This window comes from Cervus elaphus, chromosome 30 (genome assembly GCF_910594005.1).
Source record: "Cervus elaphus chromosome 30, mCerEla1.1, whole genome shotgun sequence".
NCBI lineage: Eukaryota > Metazoa > Chordata > Mammalia > Artiodactyla > Cervidae > Cervus > Cervus elaphus.
In genome coordinates this window covers 24,565,804-24,583,815 of record NC_057844.1, presented here as the reverse complement: position 1 = coordinate 24,583,815, position 18,012 = coordinate 24,565,804, and the positions used below count along the sequence as shown (strand labels likewise).

The 18,012-nt window shown below is 37.8% G+C and overlaps 1 protein-coding gene across 4 annotated transcripts in view; it reads right to left on the bottom strand.

Annotated features, from left to right (window-relative positions):
• The window catches only part of TRPC4 (transient receptor potential cation channel subfamily C member 4), a 200,032-nt gene that overhangs the window by 92,846 nt on the left and 89,174 nt on the right, over nt 1–18,012 (bottom strand). For 3 of the 4 annotated variants that reach the window (XM_043892339.1, XM_043892341.1, XM_043892338.1), the window contains exon 3: nt 9,475–9,993. In XM_043892339.1, coding sequence (XP_043748274.1) covers nt 9,475–9,993 — 519 coding nt within the window. Of the gene's footprint in view, nt 1–9,474; nt 9,994–18,012 lie in introns of those variants that run through there. The other variant, XM_043892342.1, reaches the window with a different exon arrangement.

Sequence of the window (18,012 nt, the reverse complement as noted above, 5' to 3'; positions counted from 1 at the left end):
CCATACTGACTTTTTCTAACTTCTCTGCCTGGATGACTCCTGGGTTTCCACAGAAACTCAAGCAAGGCCTTTTCTTTTCCAGGAAACGTCCCCTAAGACCCTAAGACCAAGTTAGGAAGCATTTTCCTGGGCTCCAGAAGAAGCTCTGCCACAGCCTTTGTGGCCCCATGGTGTCAGCTGTGCTGACTTTTCTTCCATCCCTAATACCCTGGTAGTTATCTGAGGACAAGGCTTTTGTCTTTGATTTCAGCATCATCAGTAAGTAGCAAACAGAAAAGACTCTCTTACATAAGGTGAGTGAGTGTCCTAATAACGGAGGAGGACAGGGAAGGAAGGAGGGAAGAAAATGAGAAAACATTGTCAATGAAGGACACAGCATATAGAACATTCATGCAATATAGCTAAAAAGCTATTTTTAGCTTATACCCAGGTTGCTCAGTGGTGAAGAATCTGCCTGCCTGCAGGAGATGCAGGTTCAATCACGGGGTCAGGAAGATCCCCTGGAGGAGGAAATGGCAACCCACTCCAGTATTCTTGCCTGGGAAATCCCACGGACAGAGGAGCCTGGTGGGCTGCAGTCCATGGGGTCACACAGAGTCAGACAGGACTTAGTAACTAAACAACAACAACAACAACAGCATTATCTGCTTAAGTGCCGCAGTACACACACACACACACACGCACACACACACGGATCTCATTGTACTATCTAAGCAAGAAGAAAATTCTAGGCTCTACCTATTTATGATAAGAATTTATTTAAAAAGTAAACTGAATATTAGCAATATTATGTGATTACAGACTTGTCAATGTCATATTTATTGATATCACACATTTCTTATAACTGGCATGTAATGCTGTGTAATCAGAAAAATAATAAACGCTGTTTTCCAAACACAGTATTTAAAAGTCCATTCACAATAAGCATTGTGATACTGATACCAGGGAGTTGTGTACAGAAGAGGAGTCCGAATAGCAAATGTAAAGACAGTCTTAGCATTTTGAAATAAAACATTGCTAACTCCCTTCAAAAAAACCTCCAGGCTCTAGGAAATTTCTGGAAGAAACCCAAACTTGGCCTAGGACTTGCTGTCTTCTCATTTTGCTGTCCTCTGTCTCCAGCATAGAACAGACACCCTGCAATCACCTGTGGACTTGCACTTGGACAGAGAAAGCGCATTATCTTGACCAGAGCCCCCTAAGCCCAACCACTAGGTTCCTCCTATGTTTACTTAATAGCAGCTGCCAATAAGATTTCCAGCTCCCCACTGCCCGATGTTAGAGGTGAATGTGGCAGAGGAAGAAAAGAGGTTTTGGGCTGCATGTTCCAGAGCCACCTGGGGAAAATCACTGAGCTTAGGGAATGCCACAAAGCAAAATAACAATGGAGCCCCACATTTAAAACTGAAGTGGTGGTTTTGGAATGAGGAAAAGCAGGCCTTCTTAAAACTCACAGGGAGCTTGCAAGGGGGCAGATGAAGGTAAAAACCATAAAGAAAAAAGCTTTCAGTATTTCTCCATGGCAGCAGAAGGCACACCACTGAGTGCTCCCTAAAGCCGAAGGTAAAAAGGGAACAGAGCGTGCTACAAAGAATAAAAATATAATCCTATGGGATTGTTTTCCCGGTTCTACATTACCGAGAAGCAGTCAATAAACACACAGCTTCAGAATTAAGCTTAAGGCTCATAAATCACCAAATTATAGCACAGGCATTATACATCCTAGAGGGTTTCACTGTACGTTTCTTTTCCCAAGACTTGAGAGAAAACATAACTAACCTTTATTGAGAAAACCTGTGAATATGCCACATATGGTCGAAGGAAAATGAGGGTAAGGAGAAGTGTAAAAGCTCCTTCTCATTCCTATAGTTTATCGGGGATCTTGAGCAGGATTTTACATTGTATCTCAAAGCCACTAGGTTTTCTGGACAACCATAATGCTTTGCCAACCCATTTGGTTTTTGTATTTTACTCCTGTATGTGGGCTGGAATAAGCTGTTAAATTCATGATTTTGAAAAGTGGTACTTCTTAATTTTGTTTTGTGATGAGTGACAGAGAAGATATGAGACATTAAATCATGACCCAAACAAAAATAACCCTCAAATTTAAGTGGGAAGTTTTGTGCAAAAGCAGCAATAGACAGGGTTCTTCACTGCTGATAAATGACATGGTTGGATCTGAATAGGGGCTGATCTTATTGCTACTCAAGTTTTTCAATTACCATGGAGTCAGAAGTCCCAGCTGGATATAGAAAAGTTATTCCTCGGAGGACCAGTGAAACATGCTAGTAGCTCAGTTGTATCTGTCACCCCACGGACTGTAGCCTCTGTTCATGGAATTCTCTAGGGAAGAATACTGGAGTGGATAGCCATGATTCCTTTTCTCTAGGGGATCTTCCTGACCCAGTGATTGAACCCTGGTCTCCTACATTGCAGGCAAATTCTTTACCATCTGAGCCACCAGGAAGTCCCCTGAAGGACCAGAGAGGGTGTCTAATACATAGTGAAAATTTTCAAAGATATTATCATTAACCTGATGTTTTTAGTTGATGTCTGCAGCAAATGAAAGTTACGTTGAAAAGAGTTGCTTATTCTGTGGACACAATGCATTTTTGTTAGGTGAACAGAAGTGTATACCTCTCTGAAAATAAGTCACTTAGTCGTTTCCTTTTTGTATTTATTAAAACAATATCAAGATCCCCTGGAGAAGGAAATGGCAACCCACTCCAGTATTCTTGCCTGGGAAATCCCAGAGACAGAGGAGTCTGGTGGGCTACAGTCCATGGGGTCGCAAAGAGTCGGACACGACTTCGTGACTGAACAACAACAAAAACATCAAATACAAGCCATATTTTATATCTAACTTCAAGTTAAAGCTTGCTATTTTATGTTTTGGAAGATATAAATTTATCACATTCTACCCAGTGCTGTTCAAAAGGATGAATTTATACAGTGTTGTAGACACATACCATTTCATAGTTCATGGTGGAAGAAACAGAAACAATCACTTTCAGATACGAATTAGGAAAAAGTGGTTTCATGTCATTAATTAGCTGTAAAGAAACACATGGGGATTGAATTCCAAGCTCTAAAAACCTAGTGTTAAATTAAATGCCTAATGACCTGTCATAGTACTGTCAGCTGGGCTCACAAGTCCTGAACAGGCATTTGCTTCATCCAATTTCCAGTGGCAGGCGCTGAAATGTTTGGGCCCCAGGAGTGGGTGGGCAGAAGCGTTAGGAAGCCTTTATCTGTGTTGCCTTTGCATAGCAACAGCAGGTGTGTGAACACACTTGGAGGACCAGCATGCAGGGCCCAGAAATTGGTCAGTGAGTGTGCTCCCAAGTACAGGGGAGAGGAAAGGAAGCTAAAGAAATGCTGCTTCTTATCCCTTTTATTATTACAAGTCTCTTAATTATTTACATCACTCAGTGTAGCCTCACATAGTAAAACTCAGCCATATGCCTGGCATTCTTGATGAGTGCTGGTGTGATAAGAGTTCCTGATTCTATGGTCTAGCAGGCAGCAGTCAGGTTCAAAGGGCATACATAATCAATGCCTAAAATATATTTAAAAATGCAAAGCAGGAGGACAAATTAAAATCGAGTGTGTAATACATAAATCTAAGTTACTTTTGAAAGCTTATAATGGAAGAACTAGAGCATGGACAACCCTAGGCCCTGTCATAATGTTTATATATTATGTATTTTTGATGAGACTATTGTTTTAAAATAAATAGCTTAGCATATTGATTATAATAAGACTATAATGATAAACTTCAAAAAAATTTTTTTAATTTATCATTTATTTTTAGCAGTGTGTATGTGTCAGTCCCAAACTCACAATTCAAAAGTGCTATGAAACCCATGAGGCCTATATAAATATTCAGTATACATATTAAAACATTTAATGATGAAGTCCACTCTTTTTGCTGCAGGACATACAATAGAGTGGTATATATCATTTCTCTGCATGCACTTAGCTTTTTATACTGAGGTTCCATGAAGGGATAAACAAAAACAATTATAATAACAGCAATAACTAGATGTAATAGACAGATACCCTTCCATGGACAAATATGCCAGGAAGTACGCCTAGGTCTGGACCTATATTATCATGCTTCACCCTAACTACTGACCTACGAAGTAGGCAGTATTTTTCCATTTTAAAGGTGAGAAAACAAAAACTCAAAAGCTAATTGGCATAACATCACATACCTGATTAGGTGTGGGAAAGAGAATTATATCCATTTCATAGGCTTCATACTTTTATAGAATCTTTTTTTCAACCATCAGAGATAGGTTACTTGATACCAACCAAAAGATATCTCCAATAGTTTTTAGATGGCCAGAAATTTACCTGAAAGAAGGCATGACTAGGTATGCACACTCAGATGGAAAGCTTTCATTTCTCTATCACGTGACAGGAGAATATTAATGTTTGACCCCTTCCCCTCCATCTTTGCATTTCCTTAGGTTTACTTCCCTTTTGTAAGTAGGATTTTTTTTTTCTTACCTAACTCTTGGATCTTACTTTGCAGATAAATGAAAGCTCTAAGAATCCTGTTAGCAGAGGAATAGACCTTAAGAAGAAAGAAGGGTATCAGGATCTGGGCAACCATAATAGGGTGGGTGATGACATGAGGAGGGAGAGATGGGAAGAACTTGAGAGGACTTCTGTGCTATGCCACAAATGCAAGGACTTACTGAAGGTGAATTTCGGCACTTGGGGCTGAGAGAAAGAAAATTCATGAAAGTGAAAGTTGCTCAGTTGTGTCCGACTCTTTGCAACCCCATGTACTATACAGTTCATGGAGTTCTCCAGGACAGAATACTGGAGTGGGTGGCCTTTCCCTTCCTTTCAGATCCCTCTCCAGGGGATCTTCCCAAGCCAGGGCTCGAACCCAGGTCTCCTGCATTGCAGGCAGATTCTTTACCAGCTGAGTCAAAAGAAGAGTTGCTTCCAAAAGCTGCTCAGGTGCTTCTGATGATGTTACATTTGGCAACCTCTGTCTTCTCTACTTGAGAAAGTCAAGGAAATCTAAAGAAGTTTTAATTCATGAGTTAAACCTTGATACATAATTTCAAGTAGTACTTACTCACCTTGACAGCACATTAGAATTATCTGGGTAGTCTTTTAAAAATTACCTCTGCATTTCCAGGGGTTTTGGTGTAACTGTCCTGAGCACTGGGATAGAAGCAGCAGTGCAGTGTTTAAAAACAACCTCCCAGGTGATTTTACAGAGATCCGGCAAAACCCAGGACAATGGGCAAGCGACATGAAACAGGGCAGAGGCCTTTCTATGTTAAGAGAGTCCTGGGTGGAAAGGCCCAAAGTGGGAAAGCCGTACAATTATGAGTGTTCGCATTTGACTGAAATGTGAACTATGAGTAGTGATGGCGAACGATGAAACTGACGATTTAGGCAGAATTCATATAAAGCGAGCTGTGACATTTGGACTTTACTTGCGAGAGTGAGCAAGACACTGCAATGCTTTACACAGAGCTCACATGCTCAGATTTATGCTGACCAGACAGAGGGCTTCTCTAAGACAGGGGCTTTCGGCGCTATACCTGAAAAACTATCCCCAGATTTACTTTTCCTAAAACAAAGACCCTTAGGTGGTGCAGTGGTCAATGAATTGGAGGAGGTAGGACTAAAGGCAAGGTGTTCAATGGAAGAAACCGAAAGTGAAAGCAAGTAGGAGGCAAAACAGTACTTGCAATGAAGCAACGTTGCTGCCATAGCAAGAGAAACTAATGATGAATTCTGAGATGAAAACAGGTTAAGGGCATACATCCCAGGGAAAGTGGTTTTTAAGAAGAGATCTGAACACATGGATGTTTCCAAAACACTTCAAAACAGAGACGAGAGAAAAAAAGAGAAGGATGTGGTAAGTAATACCTAATCAAATTCAAATAACCCATTCTGTGTTAACTAAGTAAAGCAAACTAAGACAAAGGCATTACCATATTTACTTGGGTGAATGACTCTCAAAGTTATTTCTGCAGAAAAATCTCAGTTATGGAGGGAACACCGTATGCAATACCCTTTTCTTAGTTTTCTCCCCAGAATTACTCCCTTTGCCATTTTTCCATAACAGTTGTTTGATGTCCATGAGACAATGTCCCGATAGTATGAGACATTTTTTTTTTCCCTCCAAATTATCCATATTCTGATGTGGAATTTACCAGACACAAGAAAATATGAAAGGTATATTCTAGACATCCTAGACTTGAATAAGAGTGAAAAATGAAGAAAATGAAGGATTAAAAGACAGTCAATGCCTAACAAAGGTCAGCTCTTCTTGCCTGATTTGTAGCAAATGCAAAACTCTTACATAACTGCTGACCAGCCACCAGAATCCAATGGATCTAAGAGGAGAGAGTGATTGTTTGCCACACAGTCCCAAGGTTCTGATACCACATGCTACAGAAAGCAGCTGATTGACACGAATCTCTTCATATTGCTCCAGGATAGGATAAACAGGTGTGAGTCCAGGGCTGTTCCCATGTTGATTTCTCTCCTTCCTCTTTAACAACTCCCTTAATTTCTAAGACAGAACCCAGATTAGTACCAAGTCGAAAGTTAACGTTGTAAAACTGTTGACTTACCTTCAAGAAAAGGAAAAGTAAATTAACAGAACATAGGCTGTTGACTATTAGAGATTATATATATTTTTTCACTTTAATTTGAAGAGCTATCAGGGATTGTATCGCAACCTTTCCATACAAAATAATGTGTTTAATTGCTTTCCATTATTAACCTAAACACTGCAAATTAATCAGGCAAGGAAACATGCAGGGAGCCTTCCAGAACTAAGAGATTTTGAAATTTTATTCAAATGCATTCACACTGAGCATACTGAGATCAATTCACGTGGAGCATCTTTTCTCTATCAGGTACTGAAGTAGGACTGATGAACGAAACAAATGTGTTCCAGACACTGACAGCGCAGAGAAGTGAACTGAAGTGGCACAGTCGTGTCCTAGAGAAGGCAAGTAAAATACAGCAATACAATGCAGCCTAGAATGTGCATAATGAAGGCATTTATCTGAAAGGTTGTATGGAAGAATTGCTTCGTGGAATCTCTCTGTGGGAAAACAGAACTGAGTGAGCTTTTAAGAGCAAGTAGGACTCAGTCATGTGAACATTAGTGGGAAGGCAATCCCAAAACATCAGAGATGGGTCAAAGACAAACCTCAAACTTGTGTAGATTGAAACAAGGAGAACTTGTGGTTAAAAAGGTATAGAGCAATGTGTTGTTGGATTCAATTTGCTAGTATTTTGTGAGGATTTATAGCACAGGGAACTCTACTCAATACTCTGTAATGGCCTATATGGAAAAATACTCTAATAAAAGAGTAGATATATGTAATATGTATAACTAATTAACTTTGCTGTAGAGCTGAAATTAATACATTATAAATCAACTATACTTCAATAAAACTTTTTCTCAAAAAAGTTCTTCCTGTTTAATCTGTACCCTTAAAAAAAAAAAAAAAATATATATATATATATATATATATATATATATATATATAAGGGAAGACATTTATACTAAAGTAGAGTTTTATTTAAGACACATGCTCTTGCTAGAAAATCTTATCAAGTATTTTCAGATCGATAATTTTTGAATAATTTAGGAGTAAGTTTCATAAAACACAACCTATGATTTCAAATAATGTATATGAGTGTAAAATCTTATTCTCAATTTTATAATGCTATTATTAGCCATCCAACATTACTTTGCTCTTGAAAAACTGTCAACTCTAGGGAAATATGCTCTTTGATATTGAATGAGATACTCCAGAACAATTCTGTAATAATTTTGCTTTTTTTTCCCCTCCACTGTTATTTCAAAACTAAAATACAAAATGCAAATGCAGAGTCATTTTAAAAATTAATCTTTTAAAAGCTATTACTATTTCTTATTTTCTTATTACATGTTTATGTTTTTAGCCTTCCTTCATCCTGCTGCACTGTTAGGTTCTATCACCCTCCAACTCCATAACTTCACAGAAACAAAAAGTACAAGCATCTTGAAAGAAGTGTTAGAAATTATCAAATGTTTTCTATTGCTTTGCTTCTAACCTACTTAACCAGGGGCTCAATTTGTGGCTCTTTGTTCAATAAACCTTGAAATCAAGTCTTTTCCTAAAATATACAAAAGAATCTAAGCAAAGAAAGAACGTCTTTAGTCAAGTGAAGTTTTTCATTAATTTCTTATAGTTGCATATTAAAATTATTCTAGTATCTTAAGAAAAAGCAGAATCCTGAGTTCTAAACACAAGACCCTAAAAAAATGAGTTGATTGTATTGACATGGCTCAACCTAGCGCATGTGATTTTAGAGTCAGAGGTAATACACACAGAAGAAGCCATTTCCTTTGCTGTTGAGGGAAAAGATTGTTAAGTACTTTTACGCTCCATGACAACTGGCCAAAGAACTATAGGATAAACTCAAAGAAGCAAATTCAGGTATCTTGAACCTTAAGTATTTAGTAAGTAGCAACAGATAATGCAGCCAGTGCTAATGTGGAATATTTAGGGACAACTCAAAAAAAATTAAATACATTTTTTTCAGAAGCTTCTTTTTCTTTTTCATCTTATATATATAGTTTTCCAATATTTTTGTTCTAGAATAATTACTATAATTCACCAATGAAAAGAAAACCAATACTTTTTTGAGGTAGAAGTAAACATATTTTTGAGAACTTACTCAAAATCAGTAATAGAAGCGAAAAACAATTATGCTAGGCAATATGTATAATAGATCTGAATTTTCCTCATTTAATATTCAAATCCACAGAAATCTAATGAAAACTGTATTACTCTCCTGCAACTAACTTCTTTAACTTCTCATTCCTGCCAAATAAAGAAACTAAGCCAGACGTGAGAGAAGTTTTAGAACTTCCACCTGCTGCTGGACTAAAAGCTTTCTTTTATTAATAATTTCTAATAATGTATTTTTATTAATACCACACCTTATAATTTACTCAGAGCATTCATACACATCCACTCATTCTATACGTCCTTCAAATCTGTGAGAAAAAATATTATATATATATATATAAAGAAGTATACATATAATTAAGTATAAATATTAAGTCCATTAAGCAGATGAGAAAACCGAAGCTCAAAGAAATCTGTGTGACCCTCTAAAGGAACAAGATTTATAAATGGCAGAATCAGAACTCTTCATACAGGGAGTCTAAAATTCATTAGTTTTACCATTTTCACCCCAGTAAATGTGTATATTTTAATACAGATGTCAAAAAACAATACCAGTTATTAAACCACTTATTGACACTCCTAAATGTGTTTCATAATCAGTAATCTGGCCAACATTTCATCCACTTACAGTTAAACAGAAAATGTTTTAAAACCCCAACCTAATTTTGGAGTACCAACTTATCCCCCCCTGTGATTAAGTTCTGTGGCATTTTGATGGATAAAGTCTAGCAACACTCACCTCTTTCTGACGGTACTTAATGGCCAATTTGAGTCTCGCGAGATCGTTTCCACTTTGTTCTTCCAGGAGACTGTTGTCATCGCGGTAATTAAGAATGATTTCCAGCTCTCGGGAACTTCTTGTCTGATCCAGTAGGTCCTTAGCAAATTGTTTGCACTGTCGAGACAGCTCCTCATACTCTGACTTGAATTCATTTTCCACCTTACTCAGTTCCTGGAGCTCCCAACTCAACTGAAAGGCTGTGAGAAAAGGGTCTTCACTGGACAGGGCAATGAGAGAGGGGCTGGCCAGGGCCTTGTAGATGTTGAGTCTGGAGCGAGAATGGCGGAGACTGTCCACGTCTGAGCTAGACACGCATTCAACGCAGTTACAGCGGACCTCGTGGGGTCTGGGCACTGAGACGCCTTTCTGAACCAGAAGTTTTATTATCTCATAATTATTTGTATGGGCTGCCAAAATGATGGGCGTAATGTCTGGAGTGAATTCAGAGAACTGCTTATCAAGGAGTATGGGAGGCACCTAGAAAGAAGAAGAAAGCAGAGGTCATGAGGAGTTCTTCATTTGCTCAAGTGTGATTTAAAACAACGTGCTACAGCAATGTTCAACAAGATTCATACATCTTTAGCCAGGGTTTTTTTTTTTTCTTCTTCCATGACAGTTGCAGCTTTTCCCCCTCCAAAGACAAGAAAGAATTAGATTAAAAAAAAAAAAAAAAAACTGCAATAGAATGACACGGTATTCTTTGTTTTATCTGAATTGTGACATTTTATGAAATCTTAAACTCAATGCCTATGAAAACCCTTGATAAAAGTCTTTCTTGCTCCCAACTTCTTTTCTAACTGCCAATCTTTGCTTTTCTTTCCCAGTGATGTGGCCTGCCTAAATAATAAGAAAGATGCTGAAAAATAATGATTTGCATTAAACCCCAGACTTTCCTCTGCAGTACAAGTTTTTAAATTCCTCACTCAGGTTTTTGGCTTGTTTGTGTTTTATCTTCTGCAGCCTTAAGATCCAACCTATGATTAAAGGTGGCAGCCGAACATAAGAGAGGTACCCTCTCAGCTTTCTCTTTTCATCTGTCCCTTTACAGTGTATGTTCCAGATGACAAGAGATGTTCCCTTGCTAACATTGCTGTTTATTAGAAAAAAAAATGCTTCCCAATGAATCAGGTCACCAATGCGCTTACAAACAATTTCCTTTGTGCTATTCTCTAGGGACGGTAAAGACAAAAACAATTTAATAGGCACTATTTAATAGGCCTAAATCTCGTGAGAGTTCTGTGGACTGCCAAGAGATCAAAGTAGTCAATCCTGAAGGAAATCAGCCCCGAACATTCATTGGAAGGACTGATGCTGAAGCTGAAGCTCCACTACTTTGGCCACCTGATGCAAAGAGCTGACTCATTGGAAAACAACCTGATTCTGGGAAAGATGGAGGTCAGGAGGAGAAGGGGGCGACAGAGGATGAGATGGTTGGATGGCATCACCGACTCAAAGGACATGAGTCTGAGCAAACTCTGGGAGATAGTGAAGGTCAAGGAAGCCTGGGATGCTGCACTCCATGGGGTTGCAAAAAGTAGGATTCAACTTAGCAACTGAACAGCAAAAACACTTACTCTCACTATTCATTATTCATATTTTTATAGACATGCTCTCCTGGTGAGTAAGCGGGTATCCTGCTGTTAGACCCAGGCCCATCTGTCTGATACCCAGACCTATATGTACTGCACTACACCCTTCTGCTTGACAATTTTTTGGTTTAATATTTCTTCCTGCTGCCACAAAGTCATAGAGGTCTCTGTGAAAATACATGCTACATAAGGACAAGTTAAACAGGCAGAGAAGAAACAGTGATGACATAAAAATCACATTAAAATGGGATATTGGTCAAATACAATGAAAACCACAAAAGGATAAAAAGAAAACAATTGAGAAACAAACGAAAGTCATATGAAACTTCAGTTGCGCTACTTTTAAGTAGACTGTAAACTTTACAAGAGAATAATTAAACTCATATGCTTTTAATTCATCTGGTCATTTTAGATATGTTTATTTCATAAGATGCACATTCTGTGTGTGTGTGTATATATGTATATTAACATATACAGTATTTAATTTTTTAGAAGACAACTTAAGTATATCTCCCACCCCACCCTTTAAGTTAGTGGGACAATTATCCATAAAAAACCACTGAGAGCTTTGGTCAAGAATAGAATAAAATAGCCAAAAAAAAAAAAAAATACACCCACTGCAAATCACTGCTTCTTCTAAAAAAAACACTTTCACCAGCTATATTCAAACAAAACACACAAAATACATATATACAGTCTGCTGGGACTCTGATCACGCAGCCCAGCAGGCACACATGATTGTTTATCTAGATCCCAGAAGGTAAGCATTGCATTGAAAATAACAATAAAACAAAAACATTTAAATGATTGCCTGTTATTGAGTATTAATTATGCACCTACATGGGTTATTATGTGGTGTTTGATAATTGAGGGCTTTCTTATTCTATCATCTCTTCGGAGTTTGCTTACTTCCATTCTTTTATATGTACAATTTGGACCTCTTCTCCTTTTAATTACTGAGTATTACTCATGGGCCCATGGATTTTTCTTTTATTCAATATAAAATATTCAATATTTTGATTCATTGCAATCATTATTAATTTTGAACTTGTTTTTGAGGTATAGCATACATTAGATCCCTGGGTTGGGAAGATCCCCTGGAGAAGCGAAAGGCCACCCACTCCAGTATTCTGGCCTAGAGTCCATGGGATCGCAAAGAGTCAGACACAACGGAGCGACTTTCCCTTTCACTTTCATACATACAAACAGTAAGATGCACAGTGTACAGCTTGATACCTTTTTAAAATGTGAACGTGCTTGTGTGACACACATAGACAAAAATCTGGAAGTGTCTGCATCCCAAGAACCTCCCTCTTGTCCTTTCTCAGTCATTCCATTTCACAATCACAAATCTAACCGCCATCACCACAGATTACTTTCACATACTTTCTAACTCTATATAACAAATCAAAGTATGCACTTCTTATGTTTAGCTTTCTCTATTAGTAGCAATCATTTTTGTTATGTCAATTCTGCATAAGGTTTTGATTTTTGAAAATGACACAACTCATTTATCAATCTATTTTTGATGATATCTGTGTGGTTTCCCGTGTGTGGCTATTAAGAATATGGTTCCTTTGCACATTTTTGGCCATGTCTGTTGGTCTTGTACCTAGGAATGGAATTTCTGGATTGAATAATATTCTTAAACAGTGATACCAACTTTCATGCCCACTGTAAATTATACTTGGTATTTCTAGTCCTTTATCACTCTATCCATCTACTTATTTAAGGCATTCAACATTTTAAGCAATAATTTTGAATTGTTTTATTTATTATCAGGGTTGGATATTGCATTTGTCTAAGGCCTGAAAGCTTCTAGGGAAATAATCATATAATTGCTTTCCTTAGTCCTAAAAGTATGGTTGTACATACACATAAATGCACACACACACACACACACACACACACACAGAGTATAATATTATACAAGTGATTTTGGCATAAATATTTAATAAATTCCCTAAAGAGAGTATGAATAAAGCAATAGGGAAATTAATTTACAGAAGACATTATTTTTACTAAGTAGAATTAGAAAAGGATTTTAGAGGGAATTTATACTTAAGATAGGTTGGAACTAGCAACATAGAAAAGTTACCAGAAAATGACAACAAGAAAAAAAAAATAAGAAAGATGGGTTCATAGCAAATTCTTTAGAGTATGGGATAAAAAACATAGAGATAAATAATTGTAAAATGCCTGAATGCAGATTAGTGCAACATGAGGGGAGGTTTTCAAATAGCCATTGGTGGAGTCATAGAAAAATTTAACCAGGAGAATAATGGAGTAATTCCTACATGCTAATATCCCTGTAGCATATTTTGATTATCAGATTGAAAAGTAGAATGGCTGGAGGTAGATGAGGGAGCCTGGTAACCAGTGCAGTCTAAGCTAGAGCTGTAGTAATGGAAAAGGAAAGACTGTGATCATGACCAGGATGCAGGAGAGAGAAAGAGAGACAGAGAGAGGAAATGTATGTGTGGAATAGGAGCAACTCAAAGCAAAGGTATCAGAGGACAAGGGAGCTCTAGTCCAGATGCCCTGACATATCTTTCAGTTTGGGTTTCAGTTTCAACAATGTCTGCTTGTCTCGAGGGAAAGCTAGTCATAAACTGAACTAAACAATTCACAGTTCCATTACAGAATGGCAGCGTTCTAATGGCATATTTGCAAAATCTAGGACTAAAAAGGGATTTTCAGAGAAGCCCTTAATCAAATAAGGGCCAATGACCCTTCTCCTCTCTTTTGTCCAATAGCTGGTCAAGAATAAAAGTTACTGGGAAACCTTACGTAATAAAAAAAAAGAATAAAAGTTAAGGAAAGGCCACTTCTTACTGACTTCATAGGAAAGATGAGAGTACCATCTCAAAGGACCTCTTGCCTTGGAAGATGGTGACATTGCAGCAGAGAAGACGGCAGCAAAGAGATGCCTGTTTACTGAGCTCAACTAGCAGAGGCATTTATCAGTTGACCAGCAACTTTACTATTTACCTGACACTCAGAAGTTTAAGGGTTTCCCAGGTGGCTCAGTGGTAAAGAATCTACCTGCCAATGCAGGAGACTCGGGTTTGATCCCTGAGTTGGGAAGATGCCCTGGAGAAGGAAATGGCAACTCACCCCAGTATTCTTGCCTGAAAAATCCCATGAACAGAGGATCCTGGCAGGCTACTGTCCCTGAAGTTGCAAGAGTCTTTGCAATTAAACAACAGAAATTTAAAGAAAGTCTACAAGCCATAAATGCTGGAAAGGGTGTAGAGAAAAGGGAACCCTCTTACACTGTTGGTGGGAATGCAAACTAGTACAGCCACTATGGAGAACAGTGTGGAGATTCCTTAAAAAACTGGAAATAGAACTGCCATATGACCCAGCAATCTCACTCCTGGGCATACACACCAAGGAAACCAGATCTGAAAGAGACACGTGTACCCCAATGTTCATTGCAGCACTGTTTATAATAGCCAGGACATGGAAGCAACCGAGATGCCCATCAGCAGATGAAATGGATAAGGAAGCTGTGGTACATATACACCATGGAATATTACTCAGCCATTAAAAAGAATTCATTTGAATCAGTTCTAATGAGATGGATGAAACTGGAGCCCATTATACACAGCGAAGTAAGCCAGAAAGATAAAGACCAATACAGTATACTAACACATATATATGGAATTTAAAAAGATGGTAATGATAACCCTATATGCAAAACAGAAAAAGAGACACAGATGTACAGAACAGACTTTGAGAGTCTGTGGGAGAAGGCGAGGGTGGGATGTTTAGAGAGAACAGCATTGAAACAAGTATACTATCAATGGTGAAACAGATCTCCAGCCCAGGTTGGATGTATGAGACAAGTGCTCAGGGCTGGTGCACTGGGAAGACCCAGAGGGATGGGATGGTGAGGGAGGTGGGAGGGGGGATCGGGGGATCAGCCATGGAGAACACATGTAAATTCATGGCTGATTCAGGTCAATGTATGGCAAAAATACTACAATATTGTAAAGTAATTAGCCTCCAACTAATAAAAATAAATGGAAAAAAAAATAAAGAAGTGTAAAATATAAGGCATTGGAGCTCAGAAACATTTAGAAAATGCAGAAAATGGGCTTCTCCTTCTTTCATGGTTCACTCCCAAGTCTATTTTCTGTCCTTATCCTATGCTTTGCTTTATTCAGTATCTTCAGTATGCAACTCTCCCTCTTTCTTTTTGTGCTTCCAATGTCATAAGTGAACAGCAGATTTTCTAACAGGAAAATAAGTAGTTCACTATAGATGCTCAGGGACTATTACCTAAAAATGACTTTGATAGGAATATTATTTTTTCCCTCCGAATTTGACATATTTAAGGACAGAAATGAACATCACAAGAACAACCATGTAGATAAAAATTACACTATGCTTGATTTATGTTAGTCAAAATAAACTCTATAGACATAAAAGTATTCAGTTCAGTTCAGTTCAGTCGCTCAGTCGTGTCCAACTCTTTGCGACCCCATGAATCGTAGCACGCCAGGCCTCCCTGTCCATCACCAACTCCCGGAGTTTACTCAAACTCATGCCCATCGAGTCGGTGATGCCATCCAGCCATCTCATCCTCTGTCGTCCCCTTCTCCTCCTGCCCCAAATCCCTCACAGCATCAGGGTCTTTTCCAATGACTCAACTCATTGCATGAGGTGGCCAAAGTACTGGAGTTTCAGTTTCAGCATCAGTCCTTCCAATGATCACCCAGGACTGATCTCCTTTAGGATGGACTGGTTGGATAAAAGCATTATACCCACACAAATATACATGTATGAAATTATACTCATGTTACTTATAAGGGACACACTTCCCCATTTAACGAATTTCAACTGATTGAATTATATTGTTGACCCAGAAATCTACAACTAAGAAGAAGAGGCAATTAAAAGAGGATCTGGAAAGCAAACTCATATCCCTGTTTATTACACTATATAGCTGGAAGTTTGCTTTGGCTTTTTTTCTAAGATTTATGAATACTTCTTCAATGTCTTTTTCTCAATCTTACCATAACATTAGTTACATTATTAGCTGAATCATTTTCATGTCACATAGTTTTCAGAATGACTGACCTACACATAAGCTAAATAACACACATTAATGCTCAGATGGTAAAGAATGTGCCTGCAATGCAGGACCCTAGGTTTGATCCCTGAGTTGGAAAGATCTCCTGGAGAAGGGAATGGCAACCCACTCCAGTATTCTTGCTTGGAGAATCCTATGGACAGAGGAGGCTGGCGGCTACAGTCCATGGGGTTGCAATGAGTCAGACACGATTGAGCAATTAACAATCAGTTTAACTGATTAACTATTAACTCATAAACTGATTATTTTCCTCAAATTCAACCCAATGCTTTTCATTGAACTGACTTGGCACCAGTCTGAGGCATATACTTTAAAATCTAGAGTGTGACATTTTGCCCAAATATAGAAATGTCTCTTTGTCACTGACACATACATTTTTGAACTATTTAATGCTGAAGTATACATTTCTAGAGAAAAATTCATCCTGGAGTGACATTCATCCAGTTTAAGAGAATTCATTCCTTTACATGCAGCATTCATTAAACTGGGTTGTATAAACAGAGGAAAAGAAATTTTCTTATATAATAGTAATTGGTATATCCTCAACTATTAAGACCAAATAGACCAATATTCTAATCGGGCTTTACTCTGGATTAGTTATATTATCTTGCAAAAGTCCTTTAATATCTCTATTATATGAGAGAGGTCATTGCTGTAACATGAAATTTCTATGATTCAAAAACCTTTTTTTGTACCCTTATTGATAGTAAAATAATTGAAATTTTATGATAATTTTTTCAAGTACCTCAACAAAAATTTGTTGGAATCTTTAGCTTCATCTTGCTCTTAGCTTTAATGTTTTTATCTAATGTACTAAAATCTATATTTTTTAAAACTCAGACTTATGAATATCAAATTTATCTCTCTTAATCACCCAGACTGACCTTCTAATTCAAACCAACGTAAGGGAGTTTCAACTTAGAGTTATATTTTAAAAACTAATTAAACATAATTTATTGAGAACTTGAGAAATTTTCATAAACATGCACATATGCATATATATATATATACACTCAAACATGAACTTGCACAAAAGTCAAGTGGTTGTTATATGAATGAATGAATAAAGTTGATGCCAAAGCCTTTAATTGTGTGAATCACAACAAACCACTGAAAATTCTTAAAAAGATGGGAATACCAGACCACCTGACCTGCCTTTTGAGAAATCATATGCAGGTCAGGAAGCAACAGTTAGAACTGGACATGGAACAACGGACTGGTTCCAAATAGGGAAGGGAGTACGTCAAGGCTGTATATTGTCACCCTGCTTATTCAACTTATATGCAGAGTACATCATGAGAAACGCTGGGCTGTATGAAACACAAACTGGAATCAAGATTGCCAGGGGAAATATCAATAACCTCAGATATGCAGATGACAACGCACTTATAGCAGGAAGCAAAAAACTAAAGAGCCTCTTGATGAAAGTGAAAGAGGAGAGTGAAAAAGTTGGCTTAAAAACTCAACATTCAGAAAACTAAGATCATGGCATCTGTTCCATCAGTTCATGGAAAATAGATGGGGAAACAATGGAAACAGTGACAGACTTTATCTTTTGGGCTCCAAAATCACTGCAGATGGTGACTGCAGCCATGAAATTAAAAGATGCTTGCTTCTTGGAAGAGAAGTTATGACCAATCTAGACAGCATATTAAACAGCAAAGACATTACATTGCCAACAAAGGTCCGTCTAGTCAAGGCTATGGTTTTTCCAGTAGTCATGTATAGATGTGAGAGTTGGACTATAAAGAAAGCTGAGCACTGAAGAATTGATGCTTTTGAACTGTGATGTTGGAGAAGACTCGT